General features: G+C 32.6%; 1 protein-coding gene and 2 pseudogenes across 1 annotated transcript; 1 reads left to right on the top strand and 2 right to left on the bottom strand.

Moving 5' to 3' along the window:
- Nucleotides 1-5,399: 5,399 nt before the first annotated feature.
- On the bottom strand, nucleotides 5,400-6,257 carry LOC149212869 (auxin-responsive protein SAUR23 pseudogene; annotated as a pseudogene).
- A 7,989-nt stretch (nucleotides 6,258-14,246) lies between these two features.
- LOC149212868 (protein SMALL AUXIN UP-REGULATED RNA 10 pseudogene) lies at nucleotides 14,247-15,202 on the bottom strand (annotated as a pseudogene).
- A 2,622-nt stretch (nucleotides 15,203-17,824) lies between these two features.
- On the top strand, nucleotides 17,825-21,502 carry LOC149212867 (uncharacterized). Its single transcript, XM_089388852.1, has 3 exons — nucleotides 17,825-18,851; nucleotides 19,041-20,106; nucleotides 20,197-21,502. The coding sequence occupies exons 1-3, from the start codon at nucleotides 17,825-17,827 to the stop codon at nucleotides 21,500-21,502; spliced, it is 3,399 nt and encodes a 1,132-aa protein (XP_089244978.1).
- The last annotated feature ends 2,729 nt before the right edge of the window (nucleotides 21,503-24,231 follow it).

Raw genomic sequence — 24,231 nt, 5'->3', positions numbered from 1 at the left:
AAACACCATAAAATTATTTTTTATGAAATTATCGATCATATACTCACATTCCATTTTAGTTACAACAAAACTCACATGCATTAGTAAACTTCCAAACCATTATCATTATCGTTTGAGTGGTCCCAACACCAAAACCCACATGCATTAGTAAACTTCCAAACCATTATCATTATCATTTGAGTGGTCCCAGGGTGGATCACAGAGTAACCATTCCCAATAAAATGAGTGTGAAAATCCAACATCTCTTACTTTGTTAAGATTCAATAAGCCATATGTTAATTACTACCATTATAATCATCAAATTTTATAATTACAAATAATTATAAAAAAAACCAAATAACCATTCCCAATAAAATGAATATGAAAATCTAATATCTCTTACCTCGTTAAAGTTCAATAAACCAAACCATATGTTAATTGCTACCATCATAATAATCAAAATCTATAGTTACAAATCATTATATAAAAATGATAATAATTATTTAGTGGTTACAAATTTGCATAATTCACCTTCGTATTTCTATACTTGATTAATCTTAATTATAATAAATCCAAACTATTTATTAACTGCAAAAGCTTATTACAATTGATATGAAATTATGTAGATAAACTTGATTCTCAGTTTAAGTTCATGACCCAGCCTGGAACATGATCTACTCTAATGACATCTAACTGCACAAAAGAATAGACGATGTAAAAAGTAAAAACAAATCTAATATGGAATCGTATATCTTGCAAACCTTGAATATTCTCAGAAATATGTACACCGTAGAGAGATAAAATCAATCTCGGTCGCTGTGAATAAGGGCCTCCGATATCATTAATCTTCCTTAAAAATATATACATTTCGGAGGAAGATAAAATTAATCTCCTGAGCCCTCAATAAGGGTTTCAAATTTCAGCATGACTGCTATGCCAAATTTAAGACAAAGGCTCTCTGGTTGATGTTGAATTCCATATGCTCCTTTCCCTGGAAATTAACTCCGGCAGAAGCGTCTGGATTTACACTTCACTAAGAAAACTAAATTTAGACTTAATTATTAAATAACTGAAAGAAAATTAATATAAAAGAAAATAATTGTTTATTTTCATTAATATTTTGATGGGAGAAAAATATACTCGTTTTATTAGGATTATCTATATTTATGTTTATGGAGAGGATAACAACAAAATTCTAAGTAGGGAACTTCAGTTTATCGAAGCATCACATATCTAGGGAAGAAATACAAGTTACAGATATAGTTAATTTTCAATCTAAGTTATTTATATAGGGGTTTTTTAATAAGTTGAATGAAATGATTTTACATTTTTTCAAGTTGTAATATATTTTTAATTGAGAGTTTAAATTGATTATTAAAGGAATATATTTAGTATAGGTTCAGTTTTAATGTTTATTAATTGTTGTAGTGTATTAAAGAATTTGTTAAGTTGCATTGATTTTTAGTAAATTTAAAAAATTAGATTTTTTTTGTATAGATCTCACCCACAAATTTTTTAGAAATTTGAGATTATTCCAATTCTAATTTGTTCTTCCATGATATTTTTCTCATTATTATTTATACTATTCATTTATATAGAAACAAATTTCATTTAATAAAATGACCCACTACTTTTAATAAATTTAAAAATTTAGATTTGTGTTATTTGGGGATTTGAGATTATTCTAATTCTAACTGCTATTTGGAGATTTGAGATTATTATTTATAACATTAACTTATAATTCTTTTTTATTTAAGTTAAAGGTGACAATAAATATTTTATACATGGTTAATTAAATAGATTTGTGCATTAATAAAGCACTTTTCATGTTGTAATAATTTTTTTTATTATATCTATAAAAGTTTTAGTTATATCAACCATATTAATATTTTTAATGTGATTATACTTAACACAAAAAAATTAAAACAACTCACTTCAAATAAACTTTTGTAATTACATTTAGAAGATATGAATGATATGTTTTATCTATTGTGATAACTCTTTTTCCGGTCAAAAACTAGATGTTCATGTTACTAGCATCATAATAATTATTGTGGTGTAGAGCTGTTTTATTTCAGAATTGTTTTTTTGGGTGGTTTTCGTGGAGTGCAAATAGATCCCCTGATCAGGGTAAAGTGATAACACGTTAGTTTAGTATTTATTGTGTAAAATATATAATAAATATGGACTCAGATCATCTTCCCAAAACGCTTATCATTTTTACCAAAACTGTCATAACTTTTCTAACATGGCGTACGTTGCTGCGGAAAGACCTATGCAATTTTATGCATATTGGGAGGAATCTATACCCCTTTAGCATATTTTTACCTTCAAATAAAACATTAATATTACGAAATTAATATCCAATTTAATGTGATAAATAAATCGACCAAATTCATCATTAAATTTTATGTTTTATTAATTTTTAAAGTGTATATGTTTGTAAATTATTTTTTATATATAAATTTAAAAATTCCACTTTTATTATCATTGCCTTAGTATATTACCGTATTTCATAATGCGTTGATCTTTAACTAATCTATAGCCCACCAAAATCAACAATTTCACATATATATAAATGTTTGAGTTTTAATTATTTAAGTTTGTAATTCGTTGATAAGGTTCGAGTTTTATTTAGTAATGATGACTTGTCTTGCTTGCATCAAGCATGTTTGTTTAGTTAGTTAATATCATGTATGATGATTAAATAAACTAAAATTTTGAAAGAACAACCTTAGTATGTATTTATTTATTACTTTCATGTATTAAATACAAATCTTCATTTGGAGCAATCACTTGAAACAGCGAAATACACATAGTTGCAACGCAGGTTGAGAGTTGGACATGACATCACAACATCACGCTAAAGCGAAACAAGAGACTGGAGACTTGCAGGACAATCTCTCAATTCGCTTTAATTGATAATTTTATTTTATTTTTATATATTGTTTGGGAATTTTATGGTAAACATACAAAATAATAAATTTAGGTATAGGTTAAACAAAGTTTTTTTTGGTAGATATTACGTTAGAAAATTTTTGGTCAACGCGCTTTTCGAACCAACCAGTATAATTCATCATTAGGCTAAGTTGTTTTAATATAAATTCCCTTAATCTAACTAATTGTTCGATGTTTTGTTGTTTGCTTCCTTGTTTTAGTTAATATTGCTCTAGATGGTAAAGATTTATTTGAATTATATATTCAAGTGTGCTAAAAGTTTGTTATTTTAATTTTAAGAAACTGTATTTATTTATACATCTTAAATAGTTGTGTATATATATATATATATATATATATATATATATATATATATGATTGTATTATCAAATTTATTAAGAGCATGTGTTTACTTCCAAGAAATTACAAGTTCAAAACTAGAGGGTAGTATATGTATGCTTTTGTAAATATATCACCTAAATATCTGCGAGAAAGAGGTCCCTTATCTAGTTCCTTATCTAACAAACAAAAAAATCTCAATTCAATATCTTACTTAACTATAACCTTAAAAATAGATAATAATAATAATAACTTATAACCTTTTAGATAAATTTATTAAATTTATACTAAAATAATAATGATAATTATATCTAAATAATATAAATGAGCCACATTCATTTGAATTTCATACTTATTTATTTAAAAATTTGTATTTATTTCTTTAACAATAGAGAAGACGCTTAATTATGAATTTATATTTAACATATTTTATTTTTAAAAATTATTTTACTATTTTTTTAATCTAATGAGATATATGTTTATTTTAATTTTATATTTATATTTAAAAAATTATATTGAAAACATATTCATGTTGTGGAATTATAAATCTATAATTTAATATATTTTATTTAAAAAAAATAATTTAATTTTTTTTTAAGTTAATTTTTGGGAAATGCTTGAATCTATGTTAAACGTATAGGTTTCAGCAGGATAAATAAATTTGAAGGTATAGGTTTGAGTAGATAATTTTTTTTCCAAAAACTTGTGTTCAGGGGTTTAGGTATTCTTAAGGGCATCGAAATAATGTTTTTTCTAAAATAGTTAAATAATAGTGTTTTTTGTTTTTTATTTAGAAAAAGAGTTTAAAAGAGTAATGATGGTGAATATGATTATCATTTATCAAGATTATATGGTTTATTTGACTTTAAGAGAGTAAGGGATGATGAGCTACACTAGTCGTTACTTAACAAATTCTAATGTTATTTATTTACATGCTAAATTTTTTAGAGTGCAAAATATAATGTGTTATTTTTTATTATTTAAATTGAATTTTTCAATGATATATATAATTAAATAAAATGCTTAATCATGAAAAACCATTTTTTTCTATATATAGATATATATGAAATTGATATCGACATTAATTAGTTAACATATATCTTCAAATAGTTTATTTACATCTCCTTTTCAAATATTTTTGAAAAATATAAATTTAAATATTCACATTTTCTTTTTACTTCTAACTACATTACAACATATTCATTTTTTAAAATATATTTTCTATTTAGAACATAATTTTTATTTTTTATTTTTATTTTGAAGGGACACCCAAGGGCATACAAACTTACACATTAAAAAATCATGAATTTTGTAGTGAAAGGAGGCATTGGTCAATTACCAAAAAACCATAAAATTATTTTTTCTGAAATTATCAATCATATACTCATATTCCATTTTAGTTACACCAAAACTCACATGCATTAGTAAACTTCCAAACCATTATCATTATCTTTTGAGTGGTCCCAACACCAAAACCCACATACATTAGTAAACTTCCAAACTATTATCATTATTCTTTGAGTGGTCCCAGGGTGGATCACCCAGTAACCATTCCCAATAAAATGAGTGTAAAAATCCAACATCTCTTACATTGTTAAGATTCAATAAACCATATGTTAAGTACTACCAATATAATCATCAAATTTTATAATTACAAATAATTATAAAAAAAAAACAAAATAACCATTCCCAATAAAATGAATGTCAAATCTAACATCTCTTACCTGGTTAAAATTCAATAAACCAAACCATAAGTTAATTACTACCATTATAATCATCAAAATCTATAGTTACAAATCATTATAGAAAAATGATAATATTTATTTTAATGGTTACAAATTTGCATCATTCATCTTAGTATTTCTATCCTTGATTAATCTTAATTATAATAAATCCAAACTATTTATTAACTGCAAAAGCTTATTACAATTGATATGAAATTAGGTAGATAAACTTGATTCTCAGTTCAAGTTCATGACCCAGGCTGGAACACGACTCTAATGACATCTAACTGCACAAAAGAATAGACGATGTAAAAAGTAAAAACAAATCTAATATGGAATCGTATATCTTGCAAACCTTGAATATTCTCAGAAATATGTACACCGTAGAGAGATAAAATCAATCTCGGCCGCTGTCATTAATCTTCCTTAAAAATATATACATTTCGGAGGAAGATAAAATTAATCTCGTGAGCCCTCAATAAGGGTTTCAAATTTCAGCATGACTGCAATGCCAAATTTTAGACAAAGGCTCTCTGGTTGATGTTTAATTCCAATGCTCCTTTCCCTGGAAATTAAGTCCGGCAGAAGTGTCTGGATTTACACCTAACCGTTTCCACTACCACGCATCCTGAGATTGCTGAAATCCGAGAATATTGAATCATGTTTCATCCTTAGAGATGGCAAATGTTGCAGAGGATATGACGATTGATCTACTCTCGTTTTAAAAGAGTGTACGGGAACGATAAATTGCATAATCCTGGACACTTAGTATGCGCTGCCCATCGCCTTTTTGAAATCAATGATTTCATCTAGCTTCGAATTTGCACGTACTGCTTTTCCAAACACGGACGTCAGATATTCGAAAGCAACTTCGTCACATGGAAGGGTGAGCCCCATCTGGTGACCAAACCCATACTCCTCTTCGGCCTTCTCTAACAATGTCCGGAACAGAGAATGATTGAAATAAGTGGCAGGAATGATAAACCTCCTTCGTTCCTTCCCAACATACACCGCACAGTGTCCCTTGGGAACATCTGTGGGCAGAGCACTGCATGAGGTGCCCAGGGCCTCATCCGCCATCATGAAGTAACGACTCTTCTCTGGACAAAGGGCATATCTGGTCGCCTTATAACCCTTTGCAAACTTGCTAAGTACTTTGATTATCTGCCTCAAAAGAATAACTTGAGGATTTCTCAATCTTCTTGCCATTGTCATGGATTAGACGAGACTGGAGGATAGAAATCAAATTCAAATTTCTTCCTTAAAATCGAGTCCTAATGAGAAACTTGCACAGACTTGCTGTGGAAAGACGCATACGATTCGTATATATAACTAGTGAAAGTGAGAATCTAATGAGCGGAAGCAGAGATTTCAAGTGATAAGATGGTAATGGTGTATAACAACGATATGGTCCACTGTGTCTTTATGTACAATATACAAGATGCTTCGAAGACGGACTTCCAGGCCCACCTGCAATAAAAACCGACTAAGTACCACGAGCGTGGCCCCTCCATGTGTAGGGATGCTTGCAGACAAATATCAATGAGTGAAATTACAACGTCTTTCTTATCACCCATAAAACGTGTGAAGTCTTATCAGAAGCGATTTCTGAGTATTCCAGCCGTATAAAGTAGGATGAATGGATTAATTACTTTTCTGATTTGTTATTTTTGGATGGCCGCTATAATTGTTATCCAATATAGAAATTATTAGCAGATATTTTTCTCAAGTGAATTCCTGTGTGATTGTCTGTGCCTAGCGACAAAATTGCGCATATTGAATGCAAAGTAGATGTTCACGTGGAATTTGGCGTGTGTTATGAAAGTTATTAGATTTATTGCAGGATTGCCGACAGAGCAGTTGAATGTCCTCCTCTCGTCATATTCAGATCCAGACAGTTTCTGGAATGAAACGACTACTATTTGTTTCAATCAGATTCAAATTCAGACAACTTGTAGCATGAAATGGCTATTATCTGTAGGGCGAATCCTATTTCCAACCCCATTGAAACATAAATGCAGTCTGACATGCAGGGAGTATAGCAGTTTCTTTGCATTTATATTTCCTTCAAAATTGACTTTGACGTTTTAGCAGCAAGAAAACTGTTATTTCCCTTGCATGTTAGAAGCATTTATGTTTCAATGGGGTTGGAAATAGGATTTGCCTTATCTGTAGTGCTTAGCTCAAACAGAACGAAATTTAATATTGAATAAAAAAATATTTATTATTCATATTATTAAAAATTTGATAATATTTGATTTTAAGTTAAAATTTATATTGATTAATGTGATTAATCCCAATAATATTATTAAAATTTAATAACAAGTATTAAATAGTAGATAGTACTGTGTCTTAGTTTAAATATAACTAAATTACAGTAAAAATATTAAATTCAAATTAGAGTTCAAGTTTAGAATTCTATCAATTTAAGTTTTACTAATTGGTAAAGTCTATCTGTAATTAAAGAGCAAGGCTCGGATTTCAGTACTTATGCAATTATAACTTTAAAAATCTATAACATCTGATACTTGCATTTATATTTGAACTATATTAGTGTTTCCAAACAAAAAGTTATATATTTAATTCCTTAAAATTTGAACTAAAATATTCAATAAAAAATCTTTTACTATAATTACTAATATATAGAAATACATATATTTTATTTTTAAAATTTAAATCTATATTTGGAAAAAATAATAATTACATTGATTATTTATTGTTTTGTTTATAAAAATATGTATATTTTAGTTTATTAAAATTTCAATTTAGATTTTCATATATATATAAATTATATTTATTAAAATTCGAATTAAAATATTTAATTGATTTCATTTTAACATAATTATTAGTTTAAAAAAATATTAATATAACAAAAATAAGAATAAATACATTGTATTAATGAAAACGTAATAATTGGAAAACCAGTGTTTACCATATATTCTGCAATAAATTGTTTATTTTTTTTAGTTAATAAGAAAAAAAATAAATATTAATAATATATATATATATATATATATAATAGAATTAAACTTTGCTAAATCACAATAAATTTTATATGTTTGACTAATTAATTATGGGTCAATATAAAACCTATTGGATGACGCGGGCTAGCAAGATAGTAATAATAATAATTATTAATATTTATTTAAGAATAAATAATAAATATTTATTATTAGATGGTGGTGGTGGTGGTGGTGGTTAACATCCTCTGAGACCAAACATTGATCTATCTGACTTAAAGAAACAAATTATTTATTTTGATTTAAGATTTCATTCATATTCTCAAAAATTTCGGAGAGAAACCTCTCGAGCTCACTATAATTTTGACATTGTAAAAAGCTAGAAAAATCAGAATTGTAACAAAGATTGTGAAACTGAGATCTAAAATGGTTGTATATAACATTATTATTATTTAATTTGAAATTATTTATTATTATTTTATTTTTATTTAATTATTAATTATATTAATATTAATAATTTTTCCTAACTTTATTTATTGTATCTTTTTGCCGATCCAACAAAATAGGTTGCAGTTATTTTTTTTAGAATTTCGTAATTTTTTTTTTAAATTGTGGCACCAAGATTTTTAAAAAATTCTAATTTTTTTTCATAATCTTTTAAAAATTTATAAAATCTTTTAAACTAAAATTTATTTATTTATCAATAATTTATATAATATATAGCAATAAAATTTGTGATACAAATATCTCCATATATCATCCATATTTAATTAATTAAATATAGTTATGATGGTTTCTAATGCTTAGCTGATACCAAACAGAATTTAATGTATCATATTATTTACTACAAACTTTTCATCATATTCAAATTCAGACAGTTTCTGGCACGAAACGACCACTATTTGTTTCATATTCAAATTCAGAAAGAGTGATAGACTCCATGTTAAAACTTTATTGTATAGAAGAATTGATAAATTTCATGCCATAGGTTTTTAATAGATTTTTTACTAGATGAATGCGTAACCGGGTTTGCTTTGTAATACTGTGAGACGGGTTTGATTCACATGAGAAAAACTAAGTCAATCAGACCTCCCCGACATATCATTAAATGAACGTTTGGAGGATTTGAATTTAAAATTGTGTATTTATAGTTATTTTATATTTTCAAGAATTTACCGGATAAACTTCACGAAAGAAACTAAACTTAAGCACTAAAAGAAAATTAATATAAAAAAAAGATAATTGTTTATTTTCATTAATATTTGTAGGGGAGAAAAGTATACTCCGTTTTTTTTTGAGGATTATCCATATTTATTTTTATGGAGTGGATAGCAACCGTGAAAATCAAACTCTAAAAAGGTAACTTCAGTTATCGAAGTACAAGCTACCGATGTAGTGAATTTTCAACGCAAGGGATTTTTTAATAGTTTGAATTAAATGATTTTACATTTTTCGAGTTGTAATATTTTTTTAATTAAGAGTCTAGATTGGTTTTCAAAAGAATATGCTCAGTGTAAGTTTAGTCTTAAATGTTTATTAATAGTTGTAGTGTATTAAAAAGTTCATTAGGTTGTATTGATTTTAATAAATTTAAAAAATTAGTTTGTGTCATATAGTTTTGGCTCACCAATTTTTTAGGGATTTGAGATTATTCCAATTCAAATAAACTCCTGCATGATATTTCTCTCATTATTATTTATACTATTCATTTATGTATAAGATTTTTTTATAACCAAATGCTCTACTACTTTTCAACATTTTATACGTGATTAATTAAGTAAATTTGTGCATTAGTAAGGCATTTTTCGTGTTGCAATAGTTTTTTGGTCATATTTATGAAGCCTTCAGATATATCAACGACATTAATATTCTAAATGTGATTACTAATATATTATTAGTGAGAAGAAAAATTGTCACATCTGGAAAATTTGAATTTAAAATTGTGTATTTATTATTATTTTACATTTTCAAGAATTTACTAGATAAACTTCACTAAGAAAACTAAACTTAAACTTAACTATTAAATAACTGAAAGAAAATTAATATAAAAGAAAATAATTGTTTATTTTCATTAATATTGTGATGGGAGAAAAATATACTCGTTTTATTAGGATTATCTATATTTATGTTTATGGAGAGGATAACAACAAAACTCTAAGTAGGGAACTTCAGTTTATCGAAGCATCACATATCTATGGAAGAAATACAAGTTACAGATAGAGTTAATTTTCAATCTAAGTTATTTATATAGGGATTTTTTAATAAGATGAATGAAATGATTTTACATTTTTTCAAGTTGTAATATATTTTTAATTGAGAGTTTAAATTGATTATTAAAGGAATATATTTAGTATATGTTCAGTTTTAATGTTTATTAATTGTTGTAGTGTATTAAAGAATTTGTTAGGTTGCATTGATTTTTAGTAAATTTAAAAAATTAGATTTTTTTTTGTATAGATCTCACTCACAAATTTTTTTAGAAATTTGAGATTATTCCAATTCTAATTTGTTCTTCCGTGATGTTTTTCTCATTATTATTTATACTATTCATTTATATAGAAACAAATTTCATTTAATAAAATGACCCACTACTTTTAATAAATTTAAAAATTTAGATTTGTGTTATTTCTGGATTTGAGATTATTTTAATTCTAAGTGCTATTTGGAGATTTGAAATTATTATTTATAACATTAATTTATAATTCTTTTTTTATTTAAGTTAAAGGTGACAATAAATATTTTATACATGGTTAATTAAATAGATTTGTGCATTAATAAAACACTTTTCATGTTGTAATAATTTTTTTTATTATATTTATGAAGTGTTTAGTTATATCAACCACATTAATATTTTTAATGTGATTATACTAAACACAAAAAAATTAAAACAACTAACTTCAAATAAACTTTTTTAATTACATTTAGAAGATATGAATGATATGTTTTATCTATTGTGATAACTCTTTTTCCGGTCAAAAACTAGATTTTCATGTTACTAGCATCATAATAATTATTGTGGTGTAGAGCTGTTTTATTTCAGAATTGTTTTTTTTGGTGGTTGTCGTAGAGTGCAAATAGATCCCCTGATCAGGGTAAAGTGATAACACGTTAGTTTAGTATTTATTGTGTAAAATATATAATAAATATGGACTCAGATCATCTTCCCAAAACGCTGATCATTTTTACCAAAACTGTCGTAACTTTTCTAACATGGCGTACGTTGCTGCGGAAAGACCTACGCAATTTTATGCATATTGGGAGGAATCTATACCCCTTTAGCATATTTTTACCTTCAAATAAAACATTAATATTACGAAATTAATATCCAATTTAATGTGATAAATAAATCGACCAAATTCATCATTAAATTTTATGTTTTATTAATTTTTAAAGTGTATATGTTTGTAAATTATTTTTTATATATAAATTTAAAAATTCCACTTTTATTATCATTGCCTTAGTATATTACCGTATTTCATAATGCGTTGATCTTTAATTAATCTATAGCCCACCAAAATCAACAATTTCACATATATATAAATGTTTGAGTTTTAATTATTTAAGTTTGTAATTCGTTGATAAGGTTCGAGTTTTATTTAGTAATGATGACTTGTCTTGCTTGCATCAAGCATGTTTGTTTAGTTAGTTAATATCATGTATGATGATTAAATAAACTAAAATTTTGAAAGAACAACCTTAGTATGTATTTATTTATTACTTTCATGTATTAAATACAAATCTTCATTTGGAGCAATCACTTGAAACAGCGAAATACACATAGTTGCAACGCAGGTTGAGAGTTGGACATGACATCACAACATCACGCTAAAGCGAAACAAGAGACTGGAGACTTGCAGGACAATCTCTCAATTCGCTTTAATTGATAATTTTATTTTATTTTTATATATTGTTTGGGAATTTTATGGTAAACATACAAAATAATAAATTTAGGTATAGGTTAAACAAAGTTTTTTTTGGTAGATATTACGTTAGAAAATTTTTGGTCAACGCGCTTTTCGAACCAACCAGTATAATTCATCATTAGGCTAAGTTGTTTTAATATAAATTCCCTTAATCTAACTAATTGTTCGATGTTTTGTTGTTTGCTTCCTTGTTTTAGTTAATATTGCTCTAGATGGTAAAGATTTATTTGAATTATATATTCAACTATGCTAAAAGTTTGTTATTTTAATTTTAAGAAACTGTATTTATTTATACATCTTAAATAGTTGTGTATTATATATATATATATATATATATATATATATATATATATGATTGTATTATCAAATTTATTAAGAGCATGTATTTACTTCCAAGAGATTACAAGTTCAAAACTAGAAGGTAGTATATGTATGCTTTTGTAAATATATTACCTAAATATCTGCGAGAAAGAAATCCCTTATCTAGTTCCTTATCCAACAAACAAAAAAGTCTCAATTTAATATCTTACTTAATTATAACCTTAAAAATAGATAATAATAATAATAACTTATAACTTTTAGTTAAATGTATTAAATTTATACTAAAATAATAATGATAATTATACCTAAATAATATAAATGAGCAACATTCATTTGAATTTCATACTTATTTACTTAAAAATTTATATTTATTTCTTTAACAATAGAGAAGACGCGTAATTATGAATTTATATTTAACATATTTTATTTTTAAAAATTATTTTACTATTTTTTTAATGTAATGAGATATATGTTTATTTTAATTTTATATTTATATTTGAAAAATTATATTGAAAACATATTCATGTTGTGGAATTATAAATCTATAATTTAATATATTTTATTTAAAAAAAATAATTTAATTTTTTTAAGTTAATTTTTGGGAAATGCTTGCATTTATGTTAAACCTATAGGTTTCAGCAGGATAAATAAATTTGAAGGTATAGGTTTCAGTAGATAATTTTTTTTCCAAAAACTTGTGTTCAGGGGTTTAGGTATTCTTAAAGCCATCGAAATAATGTTTTTCCTATTTTTATTTAGAAAAAGAGTTTAAAAGAGTAATGATGGTGAATATGATTATCATTTATCAAGATTATATGGTTTATTTGACTTTAAGAGAGTAAGGGATGATGAGCTACACTAGTGGTTACTTAACAAATTCTAATGTTATTTATTTACATGCTAAATTTTTTAGAGTGCAAAATATAATGTGTTATTTTTTATTATTTAAATTGATTTTTTCAATGCTAAATAATATATATATATATATAAATATATAATTAAATAAAATGCTTAATCATGAAAAACCATTTTTTTTCTATATATAGATATATATGAAATTGATATTGACATTAATTAGTTAACATATATTTTCAAATAGTTTATTTACATCTTCTTTTCAAATATTTTTGAAAAATATAAATTTAAATATTCACATTTTCTTTTTACTTCTAATTACATTACAACATATTCATTTTTAAAATATATTTTCTATTTAGAACATAATTTTTATTTTTTATTTTTATTTTGAAGGGACACCCAAGGGCATACAAACTTACACATTAAAAAAAATCATGAATTTTGTAGTGAAAGGAGGCATTGGTCAATTACCGAAAAACCATAAAATTATTTTTTCTGAAATTATCAATCATATACTCATATTCCATTTTAGTTACACCAAAACTCACATGTATTAGTAAAATTCCAAACCATTATCATTATCTTTTGAGTGGTCCCAACACCAAAACCCACATACATTAGTAAACTTCCAAACTATTATCATTATCCTTTGAGTAGTCCCAGGGTAGATCACCCAGTAACCATTTCCAATAAAATGAGTGTGAAAATCCAACATCTCTTACCTTGTTAAGATTCAATAAGCCATATGTTAAGTACTACCAATATAATCATCAAATTTTATAATTACAAATAATTATACAAAAAAACCATTCCCAATAAACTGAATGCAAAATCTAACATCTCTTACCTTGTTAAAATTCAATAAACCAAACCATAATTTAATTACTACCATTATAATCATCAAAATCTATAGTTACAAATCATTATAGAAAAATGATAATATTTATTTTAATGGTTACAAATTTTCATCATTCATCTTCGTATTTCTATCCTTGATTAATCTTAATTATAATAAATCCAAACTATTTATTAACTGCAAAAGCTTATTACAATTGATATGAAATTATGTAGATAAACTTGATTCTCAGTTCAAGTTCATGACCCAGGCTGGAACATGATCAACTCTAATGACATCTAACTGCACAAAAGAATAGACGATGTAAAAAGTAAAAACAAATCTAATATGGAATCGTATATCTTGCAAACCTTGAATATTCTCATAAATATGTACACCGTAGAGAGATAAAATCAATCTCGGCCGCTGTGAATAAGGGCCTCCGATATCATTAATCTTCCTTAAAAATATATACATTTCGGAGGAAGATAAAATTAATCTCGTGAGCCCTCAATAAGGGTTTCAAATTTCAGCATGACTGCTATGCCAAATTTTAGACAAAGGCTCTCTGGTTGATGTTTAATTCCATATGCTCCTTTCCCTGGAATTTAACTCCGGCAGAAGTGTCTGGATTTACACCTAACCGTTTCCACTACCACGCATCCTGAGATTGCTGAAATCCGAGAATATTGAATCATGTTTCATCCTTAGAGATGGCAAATGTTGCAGAGGATATGACGATTGATCTACTCTCGTCTTAGAAGAGTTTACGGGAACGATAAATTGCATAATCCTGTACACTTAGTACGCGCTGCCCATCGCCTTTTTGAAATCAATGATTTCATCTAGCTTCGAATTTGCACGTACTGCTTTTCCAAACATGGACGTCAGATATTCGAAAGCAACTTCGTCACATGGAAGGGTGAGCCCCATCTGGTGACCAAACCCATACTCCTCTTCGGCCTTCTCTAACAATGTCCGGAACAGAGAATGATTGAAATAAGTGGCAGGAATGAGAAACCTCCTTCGTTCCTTCCCAACATACACCGCACAGTGTCCCTTCGGAACATCTGTGGGCAGAGCACTGCATGAGGTGCCCAGGGCCTCATCCTCCATCATGAAGTACCGCCTCTTCTCTGGACAAAGGGCATATCTGGTCGCCTTATAACCCTTTGCAAACTTGCGAAGTACTTTGATTATCTGCCTCAAAAGAATAACCTGAGGATTTCTCAATCTTCTTGCCATTGTCATGGATTAGACGAGACTGGAGGATAGAAATCAAATTCAAATTTCTTCCTTAAAATCGAGTCCTAATGAGAAACTTGCACAGACTTGTTGTGGAAAGGACGCATACGATTTGTATATATAACAAGTGAAAGTGAGAATCTAATGAGCGGAACCAGAGATGTCAAGTGATAAGATGGTAATGGTGTATAACAACGATATGGTCCACTGTGTTTTATGTACAATATACAAGATGCTTCGAAGACGGACTTGCAGGCCCACCTGCAATAAAAACCGACTAAGTACCACGAGCGTGGCCCCTCCATGTGTAGGGATGCTTGCAGACAAATATCAATGAGTGAAATTACAACGTCTTTCTTATCACCCATAAAATGTGTGGAGTCTTATCAGAACCGATTTTCTGAGTATTCCAGCCGTATAAACTAGAATGAATGGATTACTTACTTTTCTGATTTGTTATTTTTGAATGGCCGCTATAATTGTTATCCAATATAGAAATTATTAGCAGATATTTTTCTCAAGTGAACTCCTCTGTGATTGTCTGTGCCAAGCGACAAAATTTCGCATATTGAATGCAAAGTAGATGTTCACGTGGAGTTTGGCGTGTGTTATGAAATTTATTAGATTTATTGCAGGATTGCCGACAGAGTAGTTCAATGTCCTCCTCTCGTCATATTCAGATCCAGACAGTTTCTGGAATCAATCGACTACTATTTGTTTCATCAGATTTAAATTCAGACAACTTGTAGCATGAAATGGCTATTATCTGTAGTTCTTAGCTCATACAGAACGAAATTTAGTATTGAATAAAAAAATATTTATTATTCATATTATTAAAAATTCAATAATATTGATGTTAATAATATAGATGTTAAGTGATCCATCTCTTCATAACGTGCTCTCCCAACATTAGGGTAAGATCATTTTTCTCTCGTCACCTAAATAATGAATTTCACGCTCGAGAACACGATGAGGAGCTCTGCTACTGCACCCAAACCCTAACCAGCCGCCGCCCTGTTTTTTCGCCCTGCTACAGCCGCCGACTCCTTGCTGGTCGATAGCAATGGATATGGCGGGAGGAGGGGAGAGCTCTGCTCCCCCTCCAAAACACTCTGCAAGCTCTGACGCTACCAGGCACTCTCAGACTACGCCCCCTTCTGACGCCGACCCAGAGACAGGACAAGGCGCAAATCAGAAAGCGGAAGCAAGGATCCATACGGCCCCTACAGAAGAAGTAGAAGACGACAAAGAGACGCCTGCTAAAGCCAAAACGACTCAGCATAAAGTTACATCAGCCACCTGCATCCCAAAAGCGGCTGAACCCATCAAAGTGGACCTGCCCAGCCAGCGCATCAATGGTGAAATCCAGTACATGCAAGACCATGCACTCATCGGAAAATTTTTAGGCTTCTGGCCAACGGAAAGGGCCTTACAAGGCTGGATAGCCTCAAAGTGGAAACCCAAAGGTCAAATAACTCTGCAACTAGGACCAAAGGGCTTCTTCACTGCTATATTTCACTGTGTGGAGGATAGAGTGAGAATATTCGAAGGAGGGCCGTACTTCTTCAATTCTTCAGGCCTCTATCTCACTGAATGGAAGCCCAGATTCAATCCTGACAAGGAGGACTTCAGCTGGGCACCAGTCTGGATCAGGAGGTACTCCCTCCCAGCAGAATACTGGAGAGAAGAAACACTTGCAGACATAGGCAACAAATTGGGCACCTTCATTAGAGTGGCAGCTGAGACAAAGACTCGCAAGTACACCTCTTACGCCAGGATCTGCGTCCTGATGCACCTTACCAATGCTCTCGCGGACACGGTAAAACTCTATCATGATGATTATGAATGGACTCAATCTTTAGATTATGAACACATTCCCTTTCGCTGTCGTAAGTGTCATGAGCACGGTCACCTCTTCCGTGACTGCCCCTTAAATGTTCAGTCCAAAGCAGCTGCTGCTGGCTCTGAAATGGACTCAGAAGGTTTCATCAAAATACCCAACCGCCGCAGGCATGCCAAAAAGAGCCAGCCAGTCATTGAAAACACTCCCAAAGTGGACCACCAGAATAAATTCTCCATTCTTGCAACGCAAGAAAATATTGGCCAACCCAGTTCTGAACCCCCTCACATTCCCTCTCCGCCCTCTCCTCCTCACTCTCACCCAGATCCCATGCAAGTCTTTGTCCCTGATCCAATGAAACCCACAACCAGTCCCACTATGGAGAAAGGCAAATCCATATCAAATTTCAGTCCCTCCTCATTCTCCAAAGAACACTCCCCAAAGGCTAGCCAGCAGCAGGACACCGATATGGAAACCGATGTTTCTCTTGCTCTCAGGCTTCAGCACGAAGAGGATGAGGAAACTCTAGATGACAACATTGTTATGGAAGAAGATCAAGCGGATGTCACTATTGATGGATTAGATATCTTCACACTTGAAACAGCATGCAAACAAAAAGAATATAAATCCATTCAACCCTGGCAGATCGACAAGCTGGAAGGAGTCCTAGCCAAGGCGCAGCATAACAAAAGCCTGGGTATCCAGGGAGGTAGCCCATGGGATGGAAAAAAGCTCCTCAAGGACCTCAAGAAAAGAGGACGAAAGACAGAACTCCAGCGCACAATAGCATTGGGTGAAATACTTATGGAATCGGGGCGATTCCCTAAGTTGACAAAATTTTACAAACCCAAACAATAGTTTACATGAAGCTAATATCATGGAATGTGAGAGGATTCAACAGTCCCTCAAAACACAGAATGATCAAACACCTGATTCAGCAAGAAAAACCAACCATAGTTTTTATGCAAGAAACCAAAAGCACCACGGATGCTATTGAACGAATCCGAGGCAAAGTTTGGGCAGGAAGCAGAGCCATCTCTGTTGATGCCTCTGGAGCCTCAGGAGGCTTAGCCATCTTTTGGAACCCTCAGATAGTCACATTATACGACTTTCATGCCACACTCCATTTCATTCAAGCCTCATTCCATCTCGTTGGCACTGGCATACATGGCCACCTTAGGAATGTCTATTTCCCTCAATTAGTTCAGCAAAAGATAGAACTTCTGGAAACGCTTGCTCAACTCAATGAAAGCAGACAATTCCCGCTATGGATTGGGGGTGGCGACTTCAATATAATAACTTCAATGACGGAGAAACAGGGAGGCCGAATAGGGCTCGACAGTGACAGCGAAAGCCTCAAAGAATTCATTCGAACCAACCATCTCATGGACATCCCTACCTCTAATGGAATTTTCACTTGGACAAACAAGCGACGAGGCATACAACACATAGCCTCCCGCCTTGATAGATTCTTTCTCTCTGACAATGCAATCCATCTTGGAGGGGATTTTCATGCTTCCATCCTCCCACAAGGAGGGTCGGATCACTGGCCAATTTTGCTACAATGGACCAGACCAGGCAATCAATGCAACAGACCCTTCAGATTCGAGGCATTCTGGTTCACAAACGCCACTTTCAAAAAGGTTGTCCACGATGCTTGGGCAGCCTACATTCCGCCGCAGGGTGCCAAAATGTATCAATTTCAGCAAAAGCTAAAGAATCTGAAACATGTCCTCAAAATCTGGAATCGCACAAGTTTTGGCAACATTCAGGAGAAGCGCTTCCAACTAGAACAGCAAATGAGTAAACTCCAACAAAACCTCATCCTCCAAGGCAGAACAGAAGAACAAGCACAACAAGAACAGGAACTATGGAACCAAATCGAGGAACGTGGGAAGCAAGAAGAAATACTCTGGCGGCAAAAATCAAGAATCAACTGGCTCAAAGAAGGGGAGAAGAACACAAAATTCTTCCATAAAACCACCATTCAACGGCGAATGCATAATAACATAGCATTCATCAACAATCAACAAGGTGAAAGAATTGAAAAGCATGAGGATATGGAAAAGGAATTCACAGGGTATTTCAAGGAAATATTAACGGAGCCCATTGAAAACAGAGAAGCAGCAATCCGAGCCATCACACAGCACATTCCAAGCATAATTACTAAGGATCATAACAACAGATTACTTCAGCCCACTACCATGCAAGAAGTCGACGAAGCCATGGCTCAACTCAAGGATGGAAAAGCGCCAGGTCCTGATGGTTTCACGGCTAACTTTTTCCATGAATTCTGGGACCTCATCAAGCAGGAAGTTTGGAATCTGGTTGAAGAATCCAGAAGCATGCATTGGATCCTTCCGTGTTTAAATCGCTCCTCTCCCTCTACTCTGAAGCATCCGGTACCTCCATTAATGCCTCCAAATCGCAGCTCTTCTTTTTCAATACCCCCCCCCTCCACTCAAAGGAACATAGCAAGAATCTTGGGATTCACCATCTCCCATCTGCCATCTAAATATCTTGGAGCGCCCCTCTCGGCCTCTGCTATTAAAAATGCCTCATGGCAATCCCTCCTTGATAAGCTGGAATCAAAACTCTCTTCGTGGACCTTTCGTGCTCTCAATATGGCCGACAGATTGGTCCTGATCAAGTCTGTCCTTCAAGCTATGCCGCTGTATCTCTTCTCCACTCTGGCAGATCCAAAATGGGTCCTTAAAGCTATTCGCAACCTTCAACGAAACTTCCTCTGGGGCTCCTCGGGCAGAAACCGCAAATGGGCCCTCGTGAATTGGAAAGATGTATGTAAACCCAAAACAGAGGGAGGACTCGGGCTTCGAGATCCTCTTCAAAGCAACAATACTATGGGAGCCCGCATGTGGTGGAACTGGCTCTCCAAGCCTCACACACCTTGGGCTCGCTTATGGCAAGCAAAATACGCTATGGGAAGTCAATGGCAAGAACTAATCAGAATCAACCCCAGTGCCAAAGGCTCTCCAATCTGGAATGCGGCGAAGATACACAGCAGCTTCATACAGGACCATAGCTTTTGGGAAATACACTCAGGTACGTCGGCCAGGTTCTGGGAGGATTCGTGGCAGCAACTCCCCAAGCTGACTAATCTATTCCAGATGCCACTCTGGCAATCGTATATACAACAAGAAAACCTCATTCACGTGCATCAATTCTGGCAGCAAACGCACCATCAAGAATAACAAACATGGAGATCTGCAAACAGCTGGCCAAGAGACTGGGCAGGTGAAACATTCTCAGACTTGGACCAGGAACTTGTGCAACGTAAAATACGCTACTCTAACCAGCAGGACAAGCTCAGATGGGGTCACAGGCACAAGGGCACATTTACCACGAAAGAAGCACATCAGCTGCGCTACTCAAACAGCCAAGAGAATCAAGACCAAATCTGGGCACGAGTCTGGCTTCCTGGGCTCTGGCCCAAAATCTCAACTTTCCTATGGTTGCTCAGTAAGAGGCGTATACTCACTTGGGATAACTTGCTAAAGCGAGGATTCATCGGGCCCTCTAGATGCCCGAACTGTAATCTCCACACTGAAACAATCAGCCATTTAATGGAGTCCTGTCCACTAGCAAAGCAACTATGGGAGAGGGTGGAGCACTGCAACAAAAGAGCAGCTCCAAGGAACGAAGATGTGACGGACAATATAAGGAACTGGGACAAGAATCCGTTTCGATGCCAAATACTCAACTCCCTATGGGATCTTACTCCAGGTTTCATGTACTGGCTGCTCTGGAAAGAGCGTAACTCACGCATCTTCAACAACTCCTCCAGATCAATAAACGCTCTGTGGCTCATCTATAAAAGAAATGTCCAGGAAACCTTAGCTATCAGAACCTGGTATGACACTGATATGCCAGAAACACAACAAGAAAAGGAAATCTTTAAAGCATGGAATCTTGACCTTTCAGCCTTTGCAAAGGTCACCACACGCCCCCCCCATGGCCCCACCTCTCCATCCTCTTGGTCCCCTCCGGCTCTCAACTCTTTCAAGCTCAACTTTGATGGAGCGGCAAAGGGTAATCCTGGTCCGGCAGGCTATGGAGGAATCATCAGAAGTCACACAGGCAAACCCATGTACATATATTATGGCTCTCTCGGCAAAGATACCAATAATGTAGCGGAAATGGAAGGACTTTGGCATGGGATCTGCTTCGCAGAGCAACTTCACTTCCTCCCACTGGAGGTTGAAGGCGATTCTCTCATCCTAATCAATGCAGCCAAGAAAATCCAAGCAGGAACAACAGCGGACAAGGTAGCGACCAGCTGGAGACTCTTGAGCAGGTTGGAAGCCTTGGAAGCAAAGCTTACAAATCCACATAGCTTCACCTTTCAGCATGTGCGAAGAACAGCAAATAAGGTAGCCGATAGACTGGCTAACCAAGGAGTTTCCCAGACCTCAACTCACTTCTCAGGACCCCTGGACATAGTTGAAGATGAACAACTCAAAAAAGACTGCATCACCCTGGTGCAAAAGGATCTTTCTCCCCCGGATGCGGGTGGTCGCTAGACACATGGCGCATAAGGCTCGTCCAAAGGGCAGGTGTCCGCCCGGACGAGCCACGCATGACAGGAGGACACACCATAAATTCATCAACCCGCTGCATTTAAGGAAGGGAGTTAAGGGTGTTGACAGAGGCGTCCTGTCGACATTCATGGCGCGTCTTGAGAAGCGAAACATGGCGCTTCATAACCGCATTCTCTCGGACATTCTCCCGCAATTCCCATCTGCAACTGTTCTGATCTTGCAGGAGGTGACGGAGGTTCAGCACTTCGGCTCTCATTCTGGCCCTGAGAGTGATTGTGAGTGTTCAGCAGCTGCAGAGTGGGGCAATTGGCAGGCTCACAAGCAAGCCCGTTGCGACTCTGAGAATTTGGCAGTGCTTACTTACCCGCGTCTCTCGTTGGCTCTTGTTCTGGTTTCGAAAGAAGTGGTGGAGGTTCAGAGTCTCGGCTCTCATTCAAGCTTTGAGAGCGAGGGTCAAGGCTCTGCAGCCACAACTTTGGGCAATTGGGAGGCTAGGATCCGGTCTGGCAGTAAACCTGTGCCAACAGTGGTGTTGCGTTGCGGAATTGATCGCCCTGTTCAGAGGACCAGAATGCAGCGCAATCGTGGAAGGGGCAACAGTGGAAGGGGAGGCTACAGTGGAAGAGCCCCCTCGACTTCTTCCTCAATTGAAGAAACCTCTGAGTGCAGAAGGCCGAGGGGAAGGCCCCCGGGCAGAGGCAGAACAGGGGAACCTCCAGCGCGAATGGACTGTGGGCATACGGAACACCCAATGGTGAGATACCGCCTCCCCTGCACCTTAGCCAATTCTACTTTCTTCGTGACTGTCTCTTGGAGCACTGCAGCAATCCCTGGGAAGATGAGGATGGCAATCCCCGTGCCAACCCTCCACGTGTTCCTGGGATTGTTCCTACGGTGGAAATGGAATTCCCTGCTGTTGAGATGATGCGGCCCATACATGACCCGGGAGCAGGCCCGAGAGAACCTGTTTGTGACTATGGCGCTGGCCCAAGTGACCGTGGAACGCGCAACCCTGGTAAGGCCGTCCTCCAGCCTCCCTGCTACAAGGCGGAAGATGAACCGCGGACTACTGATGAAGATTAACATGCCCAACTCGCGCTCCAGGTTTTAAAGCAAGAATTTTTCTCTGTCAGCTCCCTACGCGGTTATATATGAGTCTGTTACTCTGTCTCTATGTAATTGTGTCGGTTTTCTGTTATCTCTGTTCTATGTCGATGTTCTTCAAGTGTTTTTGTCCATGTGTCAGCTACATGAGTGTTGCTCTATGTTTTTGTCCATGTGTCCTATGTAATCCTGGCATGAATACTCAGGTGTCTACTGTCTGTCCTCGGACAAATCTTACAGGGCCGCGGCCCCGTTGTAATTTTGATAATGTAACTTTGCTCTTGCTGTAATATAATAGTTTAGCTTTACTTAGAAAAAAAAATAAAATAAAATAAAATAAAAAAATAAAATAAAAATATATAGATGTTAAGTTTTTATAATTTATATTGTTTTTGATAATGTGATTAATCCAAAAGATATTATTAAAATTTAATAATAACGAGTATTATATAGTAGATAGTACTGTGGTTTAGTTTAAATATAACTAAATTACAATAAAAATATTAAATTCAAATTAGAATTAAAGTTTAGAATTCCATCAATTTAAGTTTTATTAATTAGTAAAGTCTACTTGTGTAATTAAAGAGCAAGATTCTGATTTCAATGGTTATGCAAACATAACTTTAAAAATCTATAACATCTTATACTTGCATTTATATTTGAATTATATTGGTCTTTCCAAACAAAAAAATAGTATATTTAATTCCTTAAAATTTAAACTAAAATATTCAATAAAAAATCTTTTATTATTATTACTAATATATAAAAATATATATTTTTATTTTTTAAATTTAAATTTATATTTAGAAAAAATAATAATTACATCGATTTATTATTTTGTTTATAAAAATGTGTATGTTTTACTTTATTAAAATTTCAATTTAGATTTTCATATATATATATATATTATTTATTAAAATTTGAATTAAAATATTTAATTGATTTCTTTTTAATATAATTATAAGTTTAAAAAAATATTAATATAAAAAAATTAAGAATAAATACATTGTATTAATAAACGAGTGTTTACCATATATTGTGCAATAAATTGTTTAATTTTTTTAGTTAATAATGAAAAAAATAAATATTAATAATTTTTTTTATAAAAAATAAAAAAATATTTTATAGAGTTAAACTTTGTTAAATCAAAATAAATTTTATAGGTTTGACTAACTAATTATGGGTTAACACAAAACCTATTGTATGACGCGGACGGGCAAGATAGTAATAATAATAATGGTTAATATCTATTTATGAAAAGAAAAATATTTATTATTAATTTATGATGATGATGGTGGTGGTGATTGTGGTGGTTAACGTTTGTTGAGACCAAACATTGGTCTATCTGACCTAAGGAAATAAATTATTTATTTTGATTTAAGATTTTATTCTCATGATCAAAAAGTTTGGAGAGAAGCTTCTCGAGCTCACTATAATTTTGACATTGTAAAAGGTTAGGAAATTTAGTATTGTAACAAAGATTGTGAAAATGAGATCTAATATTATTTATTGGACCTTTTTGCTCATCTAACAAAATAGGTTGCATTTATATTTTTTTAAGAATTTCATAATTTTTTTTCAAAAAATGTGGCAATTGAAGTGCTTCA

Source organism: Pinus tabuliformis, chromosome 1_1 (assembly GCF_031772625.1).
Source record: "Pinus tabuliformis cultivar Carrire ecotype Pingquan chromosome 1_1, CPIR1, whole genome shotgun sequence".
Classification (NCBI taxonomy): Eukaryota; Viridiplantae; Streptophyta; class Pinopsida; order Pinales; family Pinaceae; genus Pinus; species Pinus tabuliformis.
The sequence above is the reverse complement of the archived record's forward strand: the minus strand, read 5'-3'. Positions and strand labels throughout refer to the sequence as shown.